The following is a 20,041-nucleotide window of genomic DNA, read 5'->3' on the forward strand; positions in this document are numbered from 1 at the left end:
CCCTTGGCTGTGCCCAGAGAGCTGCGGGCCGTCGCTGGTTCTAGGTCCACAGACAGCCTTTGGGACGCGGGCTTGCATGTTCCACGCGGTGTCTCCAGCACGTCCTGCAGTGTGTGGGGCCCCGCCGTGTGCGCCGGGGACCCCGCTGCTGGAGGCCAAAGCCCAGAGCCACTGAGAGGAAGCGGCCGCGTCTCACGTGACAGGGACGTGGCCTCTGCAGCACGCGGCGCGGGCAGGTGCAGGGGAAGAGACGTGGCCGGGGGAGGGGAAGTCAGCAGGCGACGACAGTGCCGTCTGCTGGCGCCCTGGCAGGATGGGGGCGGGCGGCCTGTTCTCCGGGCAGGGGCTGCTGGCTTCGTGGGGTGGGGGCTCTGGGAAGATGTGTATTTGCAGGCAGATGGCATGAGGAGTTGGGCACAGGGCAGGGGTCTGGGTGACGAGACCAGACCTTTCTGGTTTTTGCTTTTCAGATTTTGCCCGTGATGCCCTCCAAGTTAGACGGGCGACGTAATTTAGAAGGGTTTTGGGTGGGAAGCAGCGGCCCACGGCCCTCCCCTCCCCTGAGGCAGCGCTGCTTGTTTTAAGAAGCTGTAAATACTTACGTTTCTGGATTGGCCAGTGTGAGGACGGCTGCAGGCGGCAGAGGCCCAGTGTGAGGGGCTCCACCAGCAGGAAGGGCCCCCACAGCAGCGCCTGTCCAGGCTCTGCCCTGGTGTCTGTCTGCCGTGCGTGAGCTCACCCACAGATAGACAGGTGCTGGGGGGGGTGACAAGGGACACCTGTGTGCTGTCTCTTGGGGCGGGTCCCAGAAGCTGCTACATGACGTGTCCATCGCAGGGGGCAGGGCCGGGGGCGCGGGGCTGGGACTGTCATTCTCCACGGTTGGCCATGCAGGTACTCTGCTGTTGGCATAGGTGGCACTCACTGCCATGCTTCCTGTTTCTTAATGTCACACTTGCAGTTGTTTGATTTGTAAATTTTCAGTGTTGTCTCTTGATTTTAAGTTTAGGTGCAGGAGGACTTAGCTCACGTACACTTCTGCCGGCTCCTCTTTTCCTGTGTCATTTAGGATGCTTTGGGCTGCCAGGAGCAGAAAACATACCCTATGGTGTCTTAAACCACCGAGGATTTGTTTATTTATTTCATAATAAGTAGTGCAGAGGTCGGTGTTTGCTAGAGTCAAGCAAGAGGCAAGAGTCCGCTTCAGTATCTCTGCAGTTCTCCCAACCATTCATGAATGCAGTGTGGCTGCTGTGGCTCCAGCCGTCACATCTATGTCTAAGGCAGTAACAGTTGGGGAGGGATGGGCATGCAGCCCATTTCTGTTGTGCTCAACAGGGGCATTTCAGAACCCTCTACATATTTTCGGCATGTCTCGCTGGCCAGAACTGTGTCATGGGGCTGTAGTCACAAAGGAGCCTGAGAAAATGAGTTTTAACTCGGTTGCAGCATCTCTGGGAAAGCGTCTGGGGAGGACCCCTGGGTCAGCCCACCAGATTGGCAGCCGCACTTCTTGCTGAGGATCGTAGGGCTGCGGGCGCCTGGCCGGTTTCCTGGCCCTCGGACCGTCTCCGAGCTCCCCAGCGAGCCAGGCGTACTGGCGCACTGACCGAGCCCACCGCACCTCCCCCTCTCTCTACGGTTTGGCTCCTCCCAGCCTTGGCTTTCGGGGTTTTTAAACAGACTAGCAAGGAGAAAAGTCTGTTTTCTGTTTTGTAAGCGTGGCTCAGTGAGTTCCAGACCCACACGTGGCACCTGCATTTAACGATGAGCAGAGGTTGGTGGTTACAGAGCCAGGTGAGACGCGTCTGAGAACGTCCCCGTCAGGTTTGTGCGCAAAGGAAAATTCTAGAAGGACCCCTCCGCCAGCTGCTGGGAGTCAGGCCACAGTTTAGCTTGCTCTGCAGTTGGGTCCTATCTTTTTTGGTTCAGTTTCCCCTTTTTCCTGTGTTTTGCATTGCCTGGGGTGGTGGCGCAGAGTGGTGGGAGGTGGCGGCAGGCTGAGGTCGAAGCCTGGCCTCGCTGAAGCCGCTGTGTCTGGGGCACTTTGCCCACCTCCCCCCTGCCCGTGTCGGAGAGCCAGGGGTCAAGCCTCTCTCCCTCCTCCGTCCCGTTGAGAGGGGACCCTTGCTTTCCCGTCTCCTCCAGCTGCTTCATTCTGGTTTTTGGAATTCCTTCGTTCAGTCTTCTTGAAGCACCGTATTTTCTGTTTTATTTCAAACTGAGACTATGACTTTCTCATACAGTTTTTTTGTCTTGTTTTGTTTTTTACAGCTGAGGTTATTGAGGTCCAGTTTAAATGCAATGAGTCCCGTGCGTTTTAAGTGTTGTTGGGTGGTTCTGACAGCATGTGAGGTTAGTAAACCACCATCACTGGCTCCGTCATCCCCAGGGCCCTCTTGTCCACTCAGGTGTCCCGATCCATCCGGACCACAGGGCAGTCTTGTCCACTGGGGTCCCCTCTCATTGCTGACAGAGCGCTGAGACCCCAGTGGAGAGCCGAGGAAACCTTCAGACGGCAGTGGGTGCCTTCAGGCGGTAGGTGGCGCTGTGGGGTCGCGCCGAGATGCAGAGGCGCCTGCTCAGGAAAAGACCGGTTTCCCATCTTCCATCCCTGCTGCTCTGCTGTAAGCCAGACACCAGATGCCTTCAGAAAAGCTCCTGTTCACTGGCTTCACTTTAACCATTTACAGGACCCACGAGGCGATGGCATGGGTACTTAGAGCTGGTTTAGTTCAGTGAGCGACCAGGTGTGTACACTAGACTTTATAAAATTTAAATATGATAATAAATTGAGTCCACGTTATGGAGTCAGGAAGCACAGTTTCCAGTCTTTGACAGTCATTGCCTCGTGTGTTTACATGTAACAGAATTCTCTGGTTCTGCTGTTTTGGTTTAATATTTCAAATAGGTAATAAAGATAAAATAAAATAAAATAAAAACCCAAACCCCAAACAGTCTCTACCATCAAGCTCTAAATGTATGGTGACAGGCTGCCAATTTTAATAAGGCTAAATTAACCAAAATTTGCGTGTGTGTGTTTGAGCTTTAGTGGCGGGTTGCCAATATAAAGTGAAGGAATAATGTGAATATTTAAGATTTAAAATTTCTCGTCCATGAGCCCTCATCTTGCAGCCGCTTATCCTGTATGGCCCTTGTCGAAATACACACCCACTCTGGTCTGCTGTTGTCTCCCCCACCCCCGCCACTTGCCCTCCCCAGGCTGACCCTGCAGCCGTGTGCACTAGGACAGGGTCCTGGGGGGTCGGGGCTGGCCAGGCAGCGGCCGGGATCCGTGATGTAATCGAGGCTAAAAGCCTTGGCTCAGATTCTGCCCACAGGGTCCCAAGTGCAGGGTCCCCTGTGGCTCAGGACAGTGAGGCACCAGCCAAAGGACTTCCCTCCCGGCGTCAGCCTGGATGGCACCCCCTCTCCTGGAGCCTCAGGGTGCTTCTCTGCCCCCCAGGGGCCTCCCTGCAGTTTGGGGGTGCAGACCTGTGCCCGGGGATCTGGGGCTGCCCTGCAGCGGGACTCGGGGTCTTGTAGCCCCACCTTTGAAGCTGGCGATGCCCAGGAGCACCCTCCCGTCTGGCCGCTCGCCCTCGGGACCGCTTCGGTCCCCACTCCCCGCGCAGACTCCTGAGTTCCAGTGACGCTGCTGAGCAAAACGTGCGTCTGTGTTGCTTCTTGTCCCCTCCCCCCGCGCAGGGGCTGCCTGGGCAGACTCAGAGCCCTGTCGTTGCTCTGAGCGTGTCCCCCGTTTGCGTCGGCCCTCCGGCCCCCCGCCCTGTGCGTCCCGGCCGACGCCGCTGGTTTCCATTTGCGTTTTTCTTTTCCATTGAGTGGCGTTTGAGTTTTCAGTCGTGTCTGATGTTTTTGTCCTTTTGCTCGTCCCTTGCACAGACGTATGCTTGTGTCATTTCTTTCATCTGCACGTACCCAGTTTAAGAAAAGCAACCCTGGAGTCACGGATAAGTGGAAGTTTTCTCCTCTAATGAAGCAGAATCACTGTCTCCTTTGAAGGACCAGCCAGACTTACTTTATGTTTCGAAAGGCTCGTGTTCTATTTTGTTTTAATCATTAGTAGTGGAAACCATTGTTTCTAAGGTGCTTCCGGAGAACCTTTAAATGCCCGCTTAAACCGTGGCTGCCAGTCGTTTACTTTCCCCGTTTAGCTTTGACTTTCCCTCCGACGTGTCCAGAGCACCCGTCAGACTTTGCTTCGGACTTTCCAAACCAGGAGCCGAGCTCTCCCTGCGAGTCCCCGGGACTCTCAGACTTGAGGTGGCCTCTGCTGCCAGCACTCACCCGTGGGCCCCTTAGCACCCAGGGGCTGCCTTGGCCATCCGTGTGCCGCCAAGGTGCGGTGACGTGCCAGTGAGCGCGTGCGTGTGCATTGTGCCCGGCCCGTGATGGTCACGCGGCCGCAGTGGCTGCTCCCTCTCCTGACCCTGGGGGGCAGCAGTCCTTCCCCTGGGGGCTCTGTCTGCACCCCTGTCTCCGGACGCTGACCGCTCAGCTCCGTGCCTCAGTTCTGCACCACTCTCTCTGGCCCAGACCCCGCTCCCGGTCCCCAGACTCAGACCCAGGTCTGCCCCGTGTCCTCACTGGCCTCCCCTCCTCCCCAGTCTGAGACGTCGGCTGAGCCCCCGGGGGCTCTCACCGGCACAGGCCTCCCACCTCGGCCACTGCATCCTTCCAGGCTCTCAGCCCCACGCCCGAGCCATCAGGAGAGCCTGCCAGCGGTGCCACCACTGAGACGCAGCATAGCCTGCTGGCCTCTTTCCTCACCCCCGGGGCTCTGAGCCCTGGGACACTGGCCTCCCGTGCTGGCCATGCATCGGCCCTGCCCCCACGCCTGCTGTCGCCGGAGGACAGGGCCAGGCTGTGAGCCGCGCTCCAGGGCCTCGGGCGGGCTGGGCGCTGCCTGGGGGTCCTCGGCCTCTGTATGCCCGGATGCCCTTCCCCGGGGCCTCGGTCTCGGCCTCATTACCATCTTTCTCCCCCAAAGCGGCAGGCGTGGCCCCCGCGCTCCTGCCCCGTCTTCCCAGAGCAGTGCTGGCCTCTGGCGGCCGCTGAGCCGCGCGCTCCCTGGCTTTTCATCCCGTTGGAGGCAAGAGGCCGGCAGGCGCAGCAGCGCGCACCCAGGCCCCGGGGGGCAGTCCTGGCACAGGGGTGCTGGTCTCAGCCGGCCAGAGGCCCTTCAGCGGCGACCCCGGAGGTCCCAGTCTTCCGCGTGTCACTCAGGACGCTCTACGTCGTGTGTGAATAACTGAGGGAACTGCCTCACTGAGACGGTGGAGAAGTCTCGTGGGATCAACCCTTTTTTTCCTTCTCGCGAGAGTAGCGAAGTAGCTCTTCAGAGCCTTCTCCTGAATTAATACTCTAGGAACGTTAGATTTTGGAGACGTGAGGACGGAGGTAAGAATCAGGTTCGTTCGGCACTGGGCGGGTCGGGTGCTGAGTGGCCTGTGGCTCCGACGACTCTCCTCGACGGTCTCTGCAGCGATCGGCTCGCGGAGCTGCGACAGCGGAGCTCTGAAGTCGAGGCGTTTGGGGAATTGGAAGAGCCTCGAAGGACTTTTCAGGTTACGAAGCGTCCACGTCCCGGTCACGGAAACCGGGTCGGGTGCAGCACCTCTTTGTCATCCTGCCGGGACCGGGCGCGTCCCACCAGGGGAGGCAGGGGCTCTGTGTCGCGGTCCCTGTGATCCCGGAGGTGAGGGCAGCAGGGAGGGCGCCGACCGGCGTGGCGCAGGGCCGGCCTTCGGCGCCGGGCCCTCCGCGAGGAGCGGCTCCAGAATAAATCCGGTGCAGCGAGGAGGGGCGCTCGTGCCCGCCGCACGGACGCCACAGTCCGGGCGCCGTGTGCCGTGTCGCTCTGGCCGCTTCTGCCTTCCGCTGACTTTCAGGGAAGCGAGAACGGCGGCGGCGTGCGGAGCATCTGCTGTGCGTTGGGTCCGGTTGTCCCGTGAGAAAGCGCGGACTATCCGTTCCTGCAGTGACGGTGACCCCTGTGTACCCGGCACGTGTACCCGCTTTGGTGTGAACCAGAGCCAACAGGAAATAGGGTTTATGACGTGGTAGGAAACTGGCTCGTCCTTGTGTTTTGGGGGCTGTCGCGTGCGCTTCAGGTACCGGGAACCTGAACTGACTCCGGTTCAGGGTGCGGGGCCGTGCTGGCCTGGCTCCTGGCCGGGCCTTTGCCCTCTGAGCCGCAGCAGAAACCTGCTTTAAATCATTGGCTGAGGGGTGAATGGATGCCGGATAGACGAGTAGTGAGTGTGTAGAGTCCGGGAAAGCAGGGTCGGAGCGACGCCCCCGCTGGCACTGTGGCGCCCGCAACTGCAGGCGGACAGGGACGTGGGGCTGGCCCGGGGGCGCCTGGGCACAGACTCCCGCCACGGCGTAGCCGCGCCCCCGGCTGACCCCTCACCGCAGCGGGGTTCCCCCTTCGGGTAGCACCCCGTCTGACAGGTCCTGGGGCCGCATCGCCAGGTTCTGCCACTCCCGCCCCTGCGCCCGCGGGTGCCCGGCCAAGGCCCTGCCCCGAGCCTCCCCCTCCTCGCCCCGGCTCGCGGGTCCCGTGTATCGGCTCCCTGCGGTGGAGCGTGTGCACACCTGGCGGGCTTTTCTGCTTGTGAAAGTACCTTTCCTAAATTGTGATGTATCTTGGTGTGAAGTCTTGTCTCTTTCAGTCAAGCTCTGGAGGAGATGAGGAAATGGGAATTTTCTCGTTTTAAGGAAGCAGACAGGAGACCTGTGACAGGAGGTTACAGTGGCCCGCGGGGCCGTGTGGTCCCGGCCGTGTCTGTAGGAGCCCAGCGCCAGAGCCGGCCCCCAGGAGCTGCCGAGCTGCCCCTCCTCTGAGGGGGCGAACCCGGGCCCTGGCCCCCACCCCAGCCCAGCCTCCTCCTGAACCCAGGGCAAACGCCAACCAGAGAGATGCTTCCGAATGGGGGCCCCCAGCAGCGCGGGGGCCACTTTATCCCGAAGCACTCTTCTGTTGCCAGGAGTCTGAACCCCAGCAGGCCACCTCTGCCTTTGCCGAGAGCCTGCGCTGGCGTCCCCGGCGCCTTCTCTTTGCCGAGAGCCTGTGCTGGCGTCCCCGGCAGCCAGCGCCTTCTCTTGGCCAACAGCCACGCGCCTCTGGCCCCAGGGCTCACGTGGTTTCCTCCCTGGCTCGGTCTCCAGAGCAGGAGGCCAGGGCCAGTCCTGGTGGCCGAGCCCTGCCGCGGTGCCTCCCCGAGCAGCTGGGGACAAGGCGCAGGGTGCTCAGGCCAGTGGCCCGTGGGCTCCAGGAGGGAGTCTGGACATGCACGCACTCCCAGGGTCAGGAGGGCTGCTTGACCCTGAGCACGTGGCTTGGGCGCTTGGGGCAGGTGCATCCTGCCTTCACTCGCGGGCGCCTTGGGAGTAATGAATTGGAGAGGGGAGCTGGGCGCTGCTGGGGGGGGCGGTTTTTACACCAGGTGCAGTTGACGGCGAGGCTGAGCCTGGCCAGCGGGTTCACCTGCCTTTTCTCTCACCCAGGGCTCTGCCCTTGGTCCCCCACCCAAACCCGGGGCAGCCCCCCCCCCAGGCAGCCCCCATCCCCAGGCTCTGGGTTCAGGTGCCTTCCTTCCAGGCCGGTCCCCGCCCTGAGGGGTGTGGGACGCGTGGCGGCTCTGGGGGCCCACGTGCAGGTGGGCCGGCTGTGACCTGCGGCTGCCAAGGCCCCAGCCGTGCTGCGGGAGCTGTGACTTCGTGCAGCGTCTCTGTGAATCGGCCCCTCGGAGGATCTGTTCACTGTTCCAGTTCTGTCTGCTTGGGGACGCCAGCTTTCGTGGGCAGGCAGGACTCTGTTCGCTGAGGGATGATTGGTCTTTTTCCTCCTCGTGCTGTGCGCCCGTGCCGCCGGGGTGGGTTGGCTGTCCCTCGTCCCTCTGGGGTGTGTTCGGGAGCGACTGCTGCTTGATGAATGGGCCGGGGCGGAGGAGGAGCCGCCGCCCACGTGTCACAGGGGCTGGCGCTTGTCGCAGCCGCGCGCTCAGATGCCTGCTGAGCGCCCGCCCCAGTGGCCGCGGGCCGGGATGAGGTCGGGGCTGGCCGGGCTCGTGGCTGGGACGCTGGCCCTGGGGACCATCCTGAGTGTCAGGGGCCACCGGCGCAAAAGGAGGCGCAGGAAACGCTCCGAGAGGAGAGGTAACCCCTTGTCTTTCACTCCGGAACGAGCTGCCTGGACTTGGGATGCGACAGGGCAGTGTCTCCTGCTCGGTGCTCTGTGACTTGGTCTTGGCAAGGCCACCCCTCCGGCCCTTCCCTTTAAAGTAGCCTCTTGCTTTCTGCTGGCGTGTCGTGGGGTGTCAGCCGGGGTAGCTTAGAGAGACAGCTTCATAGCACGTCTCTCAGCAGGTGTAGAAATCACCTCGGCTTCAAGGTTTACCGTGTGTGTCGGAGGGGTTTGGGCCGTCTGGCGAGTCTGTGGTTCCGAGCACGGGGCTTCACTCAGAGACGGGCCTTGTAGCGGTTCTTTCTCCCTGCTGCCCTCCGTGACTGGCTTTGCTCGCGTGCAAACTGCCCTGCGTGCTGTGCTGAGACCGCGGCCACCATGCTCGCAGCGTTGTCCTTTTAAAACGCGGACGGCAAACTCCTAACCCCCGCCACTCCAGGTAGCTGCAGTCTTGAATTGAACTGGATGTGTTAAGACGTGAAAATCGATTTTGTTTCCTTAACACCAGATTCAGAAGTTGTCCCTGGCTAGAAGAGTCGCACCCCGCTGGCCTCGGCTGAATCGGGCGCCGGGGTGTGGCCACCTCCATGTACCCCGGTTGACGAGCGCCTGTTTCGGGGGCGGGGGGTCGTGCTCCTGGTGGGGGAGCGGCCCCCTCTTTCCCGGGGGCCACGCTGCTCCCCACCGCTGACGAGCTGGTGCGCGCCTCTCACAGCGCAGCGTCTTCGGGGTCGTCTGTGGCAGGAGACCCCCTTCTCTTCAGGAGACACGGCGAACACGGGTCTTTCGTGTGGCTTTCCGAGAAGAGAAGGCATCCGTTCCAGAGGCGGCGATCCGATATGCCAGAACCTCGCGCAGTGTAGCACCGGGCCTGGGCCGGGGCCTTGGTGCCAGACCTCTGTGGGCGCCGTGCCCGCCGTGCATGTGCCCAGGACGCAGGCCCCATCCCGAGGGGCTGCCACTCTCTGCGCCCACCTTGGGCGGCTGCTCTCCTCAGCCAGGCGTTGAAAAGCCAGATGGCACCAAGACAAGCAGCAGAAATAAGACAAAGGCAGAAGCCAAAACCGCAGGAAGTGGTCACTAACCCCTGAAATTTAGACTCGCCGCTGCTTCCTCCGCGGCCCGTCATCACGGAGCATTTACACCGGGGCGTTTGGGGGAGCGTGAGAATCACCCCTTCGTCGTTCTTTTGGACATGACAGTGACGAAGGTGGTTTGGGTTCGCCCGCTGGGCACGGGCCTGAGGGTCTCCACGTGCCCCTGCACCCGTTCCTCGCGGGGAGAACGGTTCCCAAGCGGGACGTTTGCAGACCAGCGTCTCGAGAAGCTGAGCATCGCAGGAAGCCCGTGGGTCGTGTTCGCCGACAGTCCTGTGTGTGTAGATTTGTCGTGACGGCTGTTCAGCCTTGGGTCTCTGGCCACACCTGTTCCCGTTCACAGTCAGACTTGTATTTGCAATGAATAAAATGCCTCTGAGAGCAAAGAGCGTTTCTGGGACTGGCCAGCCCACGTGTCCCGAATTGGCGGAGTTTTACAGGCTGTGAAATGCAGCCGCTTCGTCTTGTGTCATTTGAAGGTCTCCAGGTCACGAGTCGAGACCGCGTGACACACCCGTTCCGAAGGCAGCGGTCAGAGCAGTGGGGCAGCGCGGTTTCGTAGCCGCACAACTGCAGTGCTTGTTCTTCGCCTCCGAAGAATCCGTGCAGGCATCCCTGTCCACACAGTGGGCCACCAGCTGTGGGCCACTGACTCTGCACGAGACTCAGACGGCTTAGGCTGGTCCTCAGGAAGCTGTGGTTGGAAGTGCGGCCCAGGACCCCATGAAGCAGCCCCGGCTGCCCCGCAGGTGCCGCGGCCCGGGGCGGGTCTGGAGCCCAGGTCACACCAGCGGGTCAGGTAGACCTGCGCTGGCCTTCCCTGGGCCCCAGCCAGTCCTGCTGGCTGCTGCTCAGTCCTTCTGTCCGCTCAGGGCACTGCTGCTGAGCGAGGCGGCGGCGGGAGTGGGGGGGGACCCCAAAGGCTCTTTCACACCCCCGCCCCCCAGGCTGGCTTTGGCCGCGTCCCGCGTGATGGCCCCTGTCCTGTGGGCAGCGACCCTGCATGGTGCTGCAGCCCAGCTGGGTCCCTCACGTTTCCAGGATGGAGCTGTGGCTGGGTGTGGGGACCTTTCGGAGAAGTGGAGGGTGCTGCTTCGGGTGCCACCCGAGACTCGGGCACTGAAGACTCCGCTCCGTCTTTTCCTCGTCAAGTGAGGAGTTGCAGTGGCTGTGGCGGACGCAGCTGGTCCGGAGGGAGCGGGCAGCTTCCCCCCTGGCTCGCCTTCTGAGGGGGGCCCCTTTGTGAGGTGCAGAGCGCCGGGAGAGCTGGGGGTGTGGGGTGGGAGGGCGTGCATCCAGCCATCCCTCCTTCCTGCCACCCACCCATCCAGACCTGTCCATTCATCCTGCCACCCATCCACTCAGCTATCCATCACGCACCCATTCCTCTGTCTGCCTCTCCCTCCAGTCCACCCACTCACTCACCTCCCTGTTCATCCATTCGTCCATGCACGTCCCCGCCCCCCCCATCCATCCATCCATCCACCCACCCACTCACCCCCCGCCCCCATCATCCATCCACCCACCCATCCACCTCCCACCCCCATCCATCCATCCATCCACCCACCCACTCACCCCCCGCCCCCATCATCCATCCATCCACCCACTCACCCCCCGCCCCCATCATCCATCCATCCACCCACCCACCCCCCGCCCCCATCATCCATCCATCCACCCACCCCACTCACCCCCCGCCCCCATCATCCATCCATCCACCCCATCCACTTACCCCCCCACCCCCATCCATCATCCACCCACCCACTCACACCCGCCCCCTCATCCATCCACCACCCCACTCACCCCCCGCCCCCCATCATCCATCATCCACCCACTCCCCCCCCCCACCCGCCATCCTCCATCCACCCACCCCACTCACCCCGCCCCCCCGCCCCCATCATCCATCCACCCACCCACTCACCCACCGCCCCCATCATCCTCCATCCACCCACCCACGTCACCCCCCCCGCCCCCATCATCCATCCATCCACCCCCCCACTCACCCCCAGCCCCATCATCCATCCTCCACCCACCCCACCTCACCCCCCGCCCCCATCATCCATCCATCCACCCACTCACCCCCCCGCCCCCATCATCCATCCATCCACCCCCCACTCCCCCCCGCCCCCATCATCCATTCCATCCACCACTCACCCCCCCGCCCCCCATCCATCCATCCTCACCCCTCTCACCCCCCGCCCCCATCATCCATCCATCCACCCACCCTCCCCCCCCACCCCCATCCATCCATCCACCCACCCACTCACCCCCCCCCCCATCCATCCATCCACCCACCCACTCACCCCCCCCACCCCCATCCATCCATCCTCACCCACCCACTCACCACCCCCCCCATCCCTCCATCCATCCACCCCACCCACTCACCCCCCCACCCCCATCATCCATCCATCCACCCACCCATCCACCTCCCCCCGCCATCCCATCCATCCACCCACCCACCCCTCCACCCCCCACCTCACCACTCCATCCATCCTCCACCCCATCCCCTCAGCCCCCACCCATCACCCCCCCCCATCCATCCCTCCATCACCCACCCACTCACCCACCCCCCCACCCCCATCCTCTCCCCACTCCCCCCACCCCCCACCCACCATTCCTCCAGCCGCAGCCTCAGCACGGTCTGTGTGCCGCCCCTGGGATTTGAGCTGGGGGACAGGCGTGGGGACAGGACGCAGTTGCAGAGGGACAGCACCAGCTTGCCGGCCTGGAGTTTGCTCTGGGACAGGCCACCTGAAGTACTGTGTGTTGCTGTGCCGTGTGTGTCAGGAGGGAAGGGCTGGTAGCCCGTCTCTGGAGGAGTCGGCGACACCGTGTCTGCCGGGACACGGGCACAGGAAGGAGGTCTCCAGCCCCCTGTGCACAGCTGCAGGTGTGCCTGGGCAGCCCAGGTTCCTGGCACCTGTTGTGACAGGTATGCGGGTGCAGGTCCTTGTGTTTGTACCGACGGGGACCAGGCTCCCTGGTAAGGACCCCCTCAGCTGGGGGTTTCCCAGGGTCAGGCAGGGCCCCCCGGGTTTGACAGTTGAAATTCTAAAGCACACGTGATAAGTGTGGGACTGCACTTGAAAAACTCCGCAGACGGGGTGGAGTCTCGACAGGCCTGTTCTCAGTGTGATTATCAGGGTTCACGTTGAAAAGGCAGCTCGCAGCCCCCTTTCCCCTTTGATTCCGGACAATAAAGTATAATTTTCAAATAAACAGGACTTTAATTAGGCCTGTTAATTAGAGCAAGCATGGACCAGATTCAAATGTCTTGTTACTCCTCGTCCATTTTGAAGCCAAAGTATAGTTATGAACATAACGTTTCAGGCAGGTTTTTTCCCCTGTAGTCACCGCGGAGCGGGTGGTTATTTGCTGTTCTGGTGTTACGGATCCGTGCCCATGTCTAAAGGCGGGTGTTGTGAGGCTAGGGAAGAGCGGACGCGTGCACGCGTGCGGGTCTGTGTGTGCGGGCACGTGTGTGGGTGAGGAGAACGACGGGCAGTGGCCACGCGCGGGCAAGCCAGGCCATGACAGCCGGCCCCGCGGTTATTCGAGGTCCTGGGCTGCTTTCCATCTGGGGCTTCATGGCCTGCAGAGGGCTCTGGAGTCACCCGGGGCATGAGCAGGCGGGAGAGAGGACAGAGGAGCGGGCGGGAGGCTGCGCGGCCAGGCCTGGGGACACAGCCTGTCCATGGGGAGCCCGCGTCCCCGCCGATTGCCGCACCCAGGCCCTCGTCCAGTCCGGGTGGTCCCGGGTGTCTCGGGCAGGCAGCAGCCGCTCGTGGGGGACAGGACACCCCTGGACGTGCTCTCCTTCAGCAGCGGGGGCTGGAAGGCGCGGCAGCCGCAGGCCCTTAGCGTGGGGGGCGCCCGCCTGCCAAGCGGGAGTGGGCGCTGTGTCCAGCTCGTCTTCCCTCGGGGACGTGCTCTGTCCTCCAGAGCCCTTCTGGGGTGGGTGTCGGGCAGAACAAGGGTAAGAACAGGAACCATCTGGACGTTTGGCTGCAGGCCTCGTAAATCACCTGATTTCCTGCAAGCACACATGCCTGTTTCGTCCAGTGTGTAGAGTAGGGGTGGCTGAAGGGAGTGACTACCTCAAGTTTGCGAAATTGTGTCAGAGCGTTTAGAGCTCCTTTCTCCTTGAACCAGGGAGACCGTTTTGTGGTGGCTCATGGGAGTTGGGCCCCCCCAGGGGCCACGCGTGCAGCAGCCGCGGGGGCGGGACTGGCCCCCAGCCCCACCCGGCCTCCCCACGGCCCAGGTGCCCTGAGCTCCCGCGCTCCCCCAGCAGCCCTCCGTGGTGCCGCTCTAGCCTCTGCCTCGCGCGTTTGCAACACGGCGTGTGTTTTGCTCAGCTGCACTGCCTTCGTGAACTGTGACATCATGCTGAGGTCTGCGTGGTCCAGCCTTTGCAGCTGTCGGTGGGGAGTGGGTGGTCCCTCTGGAAAGTGGCCGCTGCACTAAGACAGTGGGGACGGAGCCCCCTGGGTTCAGATGGAGCCTGCCCCCCGCTGCCCAGACGGCCTCAGCGACCACGGAGCAAGGCCTGCTTGGGTGTCGGAGGGCGGCTTAGAATAAGCGTTCTTTTTCTCCCTCTGTTTGCTGTAAGAATTGGGAACCACAGATGCACAGTAAACTCTGGGAAAGCAAAAGTGATAATCCCTGTAGGAGAATCTTCGAACGTGAGCAAAGTTCTGATAATTTCCTTCCAACTCTTAGAGAGGGAATTAGTTGGGAGTTTAGTGATGTTTGATTTTTATGAGACGTCTGGCTGTTCCAGCACCATTTATGGAAAAGGCCGTCTTTGCTCCCGCATGGCGTCTGCTCGTTTGTCAGGGCTCGGGTGCCGCATCTCGTGGGCCTGCCTCTGGGCGCCCTGGTCCGGCCCGTGGCTCTGCATGGCATCCTTCCCCAGCACCGGGCTGCTTGGTTGTGTAGTTTCAGTGAAGTCCTGCAGCCAGATACTGACGGTTCTCCAGATTGGTTCTTCTCTTCAATGCTGCCGGCTACTCTGCGTCTTGCCTGTGCATAGCAACGCTGGCCTCGGTCTGCCGACCTCCGCAAGACGGCCTGGCTGGGCGTCTGACTGGGGTTACTTGGCTCTCTCCACAGAGTTGGGAAGAGCCAGCAACGACGTAACTGAGTCTTTCTGTCCAGGTTTATGGATTGTCTCTTCATTCACTTAGTTCTTTGATTTTGTTCATCAGACTTTTGTACTTTTTTGGGCGTTCCCGTTGTGGCTCAGTGGTAAGGAACCCAACTAGCAACCGTGAGGATGCAGGTTCGCTCCCCGGTCCCACTCAGTGGGTTAAGGATCCGGCGTTGCCATGAGCTGTGGTGTAGGCTGCAGATGTGGCTCAGATCTGGAGTGGCTGTGGCTGTGCTGTAGGCCAGTGGCTGCAGCTCCAATTCGACCCCTAGCCTGGGAACTTCCATATGCTGTGGGCACAGCCTTTAAAAAAAAAAAAAAAAAAAGTTTGTACTTTTGCTCACATAAATCTTATATGTATGTGTTAAGTTTACACTTCAGTAGTTTATTTTTGCGAGGTGCTAATGTAAATGCTATATTGTGGTTTTATATCAAATTCCAGGTCATCGTTCGCACGTAGGAGAGCAATTGACTTCTGCATGTTAAGCTTGTGTGTTCTGCAGCCGCCTGCTGTCATCGCTTGTTAGTTCCCGGAGGTGTTGTGTCGATTGCTATGCTTATTTTCACGATTCCAGGTTGTGTTTCACTAGGAAAAACCTGTTTTCTACAAGTAACGCTGGGACCTCTTCGCCAGGCGCAGCACGCCGTCTCATTCAGCGCGTGCAGACGCTCTAAGGGCCACCGACCCGAGCATCTGCGACGCGGGTGGTTTCCTAGAACGGAAACGATTTCCTTGTAGAATGTTACAAATTGGATGTTTTGACTATTTCAGTCATGTTTTGTTTAGATAATATTGGAAGCAAAGTACAAATCACGAGGACCGTTCTGTAAACATGCATGATTAAGGTGCTGGATTTCAGACTACTTTTCTTCAAATAGTGTAAGCATTGCCTACGCCCGTTTCCTCTGTTGCGTAAATGATCAAATCATCATCCGGGTTTCTCCCTATTTCTCCTGCAAAATGAATCGAGCCTTCAGCAAGTCGTTTGAGTCACAGCGAAGACCCGACCTGACTGACCTTCGTCTGACGCCCCGTCTCTGAAGTCTGCAGGCGCCCACAGCAGTCGTTCGGTTATGTAGGCGTTCCCATTGCAGCCCAGTAGTGATGAACCTCCTGGTGTCCGTGCGGACGTGGGCTCCGTCCCTGGCCTCGCTCAGCGGCTTGAGGGTCCAGCGACGCCGTGAGCCGTGGTGCAGGTCACAGACGCGGCTCGCATCCCACGTTGCTGGGGCTGTGACGCGGGCCGGCAGCTGTAGCTCTGATTCGACCCCTAGCCTGGGAACCTCCATATACGGGGGTGCAGCCCTAAAAAGACCAAAAAAAATGATTATGTAAAACTTTTCACGAAACCACCCTTTTTGGAAAGTAAAATGGATAAAAACCAGTAGTAATTGCTGATAACTTCTGTCAAGTTTCCTGCTTGTCTTAAACGTTTTTTAATCTAGGAATTGTCAGTGAATCCCTACAGCATTTTCCCAAGCGCAGTAGAGGGTTCACGTGCTGATGCAGCCTGGCTGCGAAGAGCCCCCTTCCCAGGCGGAGGGGAGGCGCGGTGCGGCAGGAGCAGGAGCGCTGGGAGTGTTGCCTTTCTAGTGTATCTGCACTCTGTCCTGCAACGCGGGCATCTGCTGATGTGCGAGGAACCACACGGCAGACGACCGTTTACCCACCACCCCCACCTAGGAAATGCAGCCCCGCCAACCGGACTTGTCCTCAGAAGTCGGTCGCAACCCACAGACACCCAGGACTGGCGCTGCCCGGGCGGTGTGGGCTGGTTCTCCCCCCCCCCCCGCCCCCGGTCTTCCTCTGCGTGCCCCCCCACTCTGCGTCCAGCCCCCACCCCCCCATCCAGCCCCCCCCCAGCATCTAACTCCTGCCAGCATCAACCCCACCCCCTCCCCGCATCCAGCACCCCCCTATTGACGTGCGTGCGTGCGTGCGTGCGGGTAGGGCCAGGGCCGAATCTGCCTCTCCCTCGTCCGAGGGCGGCGTCCTCAGGCTGGGGGCCGAGTCTGGGGCCCAGCCCCACCTAACGGTGCCCTTAGTTCAGCGTTTGCCTGACTCGTCAGACTTGATTATTCTTCTCCCTAAACTTTGGAAGCAGCTTGTCTGGTTCTGTTTAAAAAAGAAAAGGTGGAGTTGTATATAATTGGAACCAAGTTAAACTTCAATCCCAGGTCTTTGGATGCCAAGCTTCGTGGGCTTTTCACAGCTCACTGCCTCCAAGTTCAGCTGACTTCTCGGCGCTCAGGGGGACTCCTGAACAAGTGCCAGAATCGTGCTCTCAAAGGCAGCTCTTCCCCCACCGGCCAGCCCTGGAGTCGTGGTGCATGTGGGTTTGCGATGGGGTTTTCACCCCGACGTGTCTGTAGTCCAGGCCGTGCGGGGTGCCTCTCAGGACGGAAGCACAGTGGTCACGCACACTGCTGTGAAGGGCTCGCACCCGCTCTTCTGCTTTGCTTCCTAGCCTCTGGCAGCAGAGTTGGCGCGTGTAGGAGCCGACAGCGTTGGTCTCTGCTCTGCGGACGCCGCTGGCTTCTAGTCTTAGTCCGCACACTGGGCTCGGCCTGGTTGTCTTCTCCTGGGGGGCGTTTCGGAGTCCGTTGTCTCAGAACTTGGGGTGTAGGAGCAGGAAGCCCACCGCGTCCTGCACACCGTTGGAGCAGGGGCCCCCCTGCGCCTCAGACCCTGTCGCTGCTGCGGAGGGGCGTCCCTCCCGCCCAGACCAACAGGGAGGCCGGCTTCTCGCGGGCCAGGCGCTCACTAATGCGACGCGGACACGGGTGCCTTCTGCCTGCTTGCACGCTGACCTCTGTTCTGAGAGCACGCGCTTTCACACGTGGCTGTGGGAAACACGGCAGGCCGAGCCCCGTTCCCTCCCCCAGCGCTCTGCGCCCCCGGGACGCTGGCCTCAGAGCCGGCAGGACCCAAATGCCCATCGTCACCCCCGCTGCACGGCGCCTCACAGCCTCAGCCACGCGGTCGCCACCCCCGTGGCCACGGATCTGCTCTCGTTTCTGCCGTTTTCTCATTTCCAGAATGTGGTGCACAGGTGGGCCGCGTTCAGACCCCTGTGGCTCCGGGGCTCAGCCGAGGAGCAGTGGCTGTCACCTGCGTAGCCTCTGGGACTGGCTCTTCCACTCACTCAGCCTGAGTCTCCGCACTTCCGCCGTGGTTGTCCTGTGCGTCAATAGTTGGTTCCTTCCTGTTGTTGCCTGGGTGTGGACAGTCCACAGAGGTTCGGCGGGCTCCCTGCCGAAGGGCGCTGGGCTGTTTCCGGTCTGGGGCTGCCGTGCCTGGGTTTGCTGTCCACGCTTCCGCGAGGACGGAAGGCCTCATTCCTCAGGGGGGTTTACGGCGGCTGCCCAGAGCAGCTGTGCCGTTTGACACCCCAGCAGAGGACGCGGGCAGCCCCGTCTCGCCTCGCCCTCGCCCGCCTCCGGCTTTAAGCCCCACCTCCCTGACGGCTCGTGCCACCGAAGGCCCTTTCTCACGCGGACGCCCAGGCGTGTGCGGGCTTGGGTGAAGCGTCCCTGCCCCCTCCGGCGGGCTCGTGTGTCCCGGCGCCGTGTGGTTGAGAAGGTCTTGTGTCTCTGGCCTGTTGGCTGCGTGGTTTTCAAAGACTTGCTCAGCCTGTAGCTGGTCTTTTCATCTCCGCAGGGTCTTTAGCAGAGCGAAAGGTTTTAATGTCGATGAGGTCCCATTTATCATCGTCTTCCTTTTGTGGATTGCACGATTTGTGTCTGGTCTGCAAACGCTGCCTGGCGCTGGATCCCAAGGATTCGCTCCAGTGATTTGTGTAAACTTTGTCGTTTTGTGCTTCCCATTTCAGCCCGGGCTCCACTGCAGGTGAAGCTTTGTGGGAGCCTGAGGGTTAGATGTCCAGCTGCTCCGCCCGTGAGATGCTGCTCAGGAGGCCAGAGGAGCCAGTGCTGTGGGAGCTCGTTCTCACTTTGTAGCTTTAGATTGTACCCAAACCAAACCAGAGCAAAGACCAGATGGCACATGGGCTGACGCTCCCTTGGGTTCTGTCTTTGAAGACATATCTTTCCTGCTGTCCAGGGTGCTGACCCTGGACTCCAGGCCGCTCTCCCTGCAGAGCTCCGAAATCTCTCTCTCTCTCTCTCACACACACACACACCCCACTGCCGAGCCCTGGCCGGGACCTCGGGACCCTGGGACGTGCTGAGGAGGAGGGGGCACCAGAACGTTCTGTCTGGAGGAGCCCTGGCGTCGTCCTTTTGTGATTTTGGCTGCAGAGGACAGCCGCCTCGTCCTTCTCCTGCACTCACTGCCTTCTCCTTGCTGTCTTTCAGACAGAAACACTCTCCGCCAGTCAAGAAACCCTCCAAAGCCCTTTGCCATGGACGTAGAAGCTGAAGAAAACATGAGTAAGCCCGTGCAGTAGCAAGCGGCTGACTTCCGTGACCGTCTTGGTGGTGCTGGGCGTTGATGGAACGGGACCCATCTGGGGAGGATGGTTTTTTTCCTGTGACGCAGGCTGTTGACAGCAACATGTTTTTCATGCTCGAATCTTCTCTGCAGTGGGTACCGGTGTCTCCTGTGGGCATGTTCCTTGCTGCCCTTTGCCTGGATTTCCTTCTGCGTGGCCGTCCTGGGGCCAGGACGCTCACACCTGCAAGGAGAGCGAGTGCCCCCAGCCGCATGCGTCCTAAAGCCGTGTGGCTTCACGCCACCGTGTGGCTCCCGCGGCAGTGCCCCCCGCCCCCCGCCCGGGCAGAGCTCGCCTTCGCGGTGCTCGTTCGCAACCACATGCGTGCGATTTCCCTGCAAGTGGGATGGGGCCTCCCTGCTGTTTGAGGCCAGGGGCTCACAGCGGTCTGTTGAGCTTCAGTTTCCAAAGACTTTAATGAGTCCTAGGGCCCGAAACGCCTTTCCACGCTGTCCTCCCCGGGGGCAGAGGGGCCGGGGGCCGCCGCGGGCCTCAGCTTTCTCCCCCTCGACATTGTTCTCTAGGGAAATTTCAGGCTCGTTTCCCCTGCTCCTCTCTAATTCCAGAGGCAGAGCGCCTCAGCGAGGCTGGCACGGCCCCGCAGAGGCGGGGTGCTCCTACGGGGCAGGGCCGGCAGAGACGGCCGTGCTCCATGTGCGCCATGCGCCTTCTTCCTCGTCTGGGCCGAGATGCTCCAGGGAGAACGTGCGGTTAAGACACAGCTCAGTCCACATCCTGTGGCCTCGCCCAGCGCCCGCGGTGGAGGCCGTGGGGCTGGCCTGTCTGCACGCAGAGCCCAGGCGTTCCGTGGGCAGGAGGTTCTGCCTGGCAGGATGGCCCCGGCTGCTACCGTGGGGGCCACGCGCCCTGGGGCTGGCCCCATCCCGGGACGCGAGCCGAGCAGGCCTGACCGGGCACGGCTGGGGCCCCGCACAGTGCTTCTCCCGCCAGCGTGCGGCGTCTGGCCGCCGCTGGGGTCTTCTCCAGGCAGGGCCCAGGGCCTCGTGGGGCCTCAGAACCAGCCTGGGGGCTCAGTGGCCAGCCCCGCTACCACTCCGCTTCGGCCCGTGCACCATCCCTTCCTCCTGCCGGGACCGGGCCGCCGGGCCGTTGTCCTCGGGGCAGGCAT

The 20,041-nt window shown here is 61.3% G+C and overlaps 1 protein-coding gene across 12 annotated transcripts in view; it reads left to right on the forward strand.

Annotated features, from left to right (window-relative positions):
• Positions 1-20,041, forward strand: part of ADARB1 (adenosine deaminase RNA specific B1) — a 108,979-nt gene that overhangs the window by 48,725 nt on the left and 40,213 nt on the right. For all 12 annotated transcript variants that reach the window (XM_047798098.1, XM_047798131.1, XM_047798096.1 and 9 more), the window contains one exon: positions 18,776-18,850. In XM_047798098.1, coding sequence (XP_047654054.1) covers positions 18,823-18,850 — 28 coding nt within the window. In that variant the 5' untranslated portion in view covers positions 18,776-18,822. The remainder of the gene's footprint in view (positions 1-18,775; positions 18,851-20,041) is intronic.

The sequence above is a fragment of the Phacochoerus africanus genome, chromosome 1 (assembly GCF_016906955.1).
Source record: "Phacochoerus africanus isolate WHEZ1 chromosome 1, ROS_Pafr_v1, whole genome shotgun sequence".
Classification (NCBI taxonomy): Eukaryota; Metazoa; Chordata; class Mammalia; order Artiodactyla; family Suidae; genus Phacochoerus; species Phacochoerus africanus.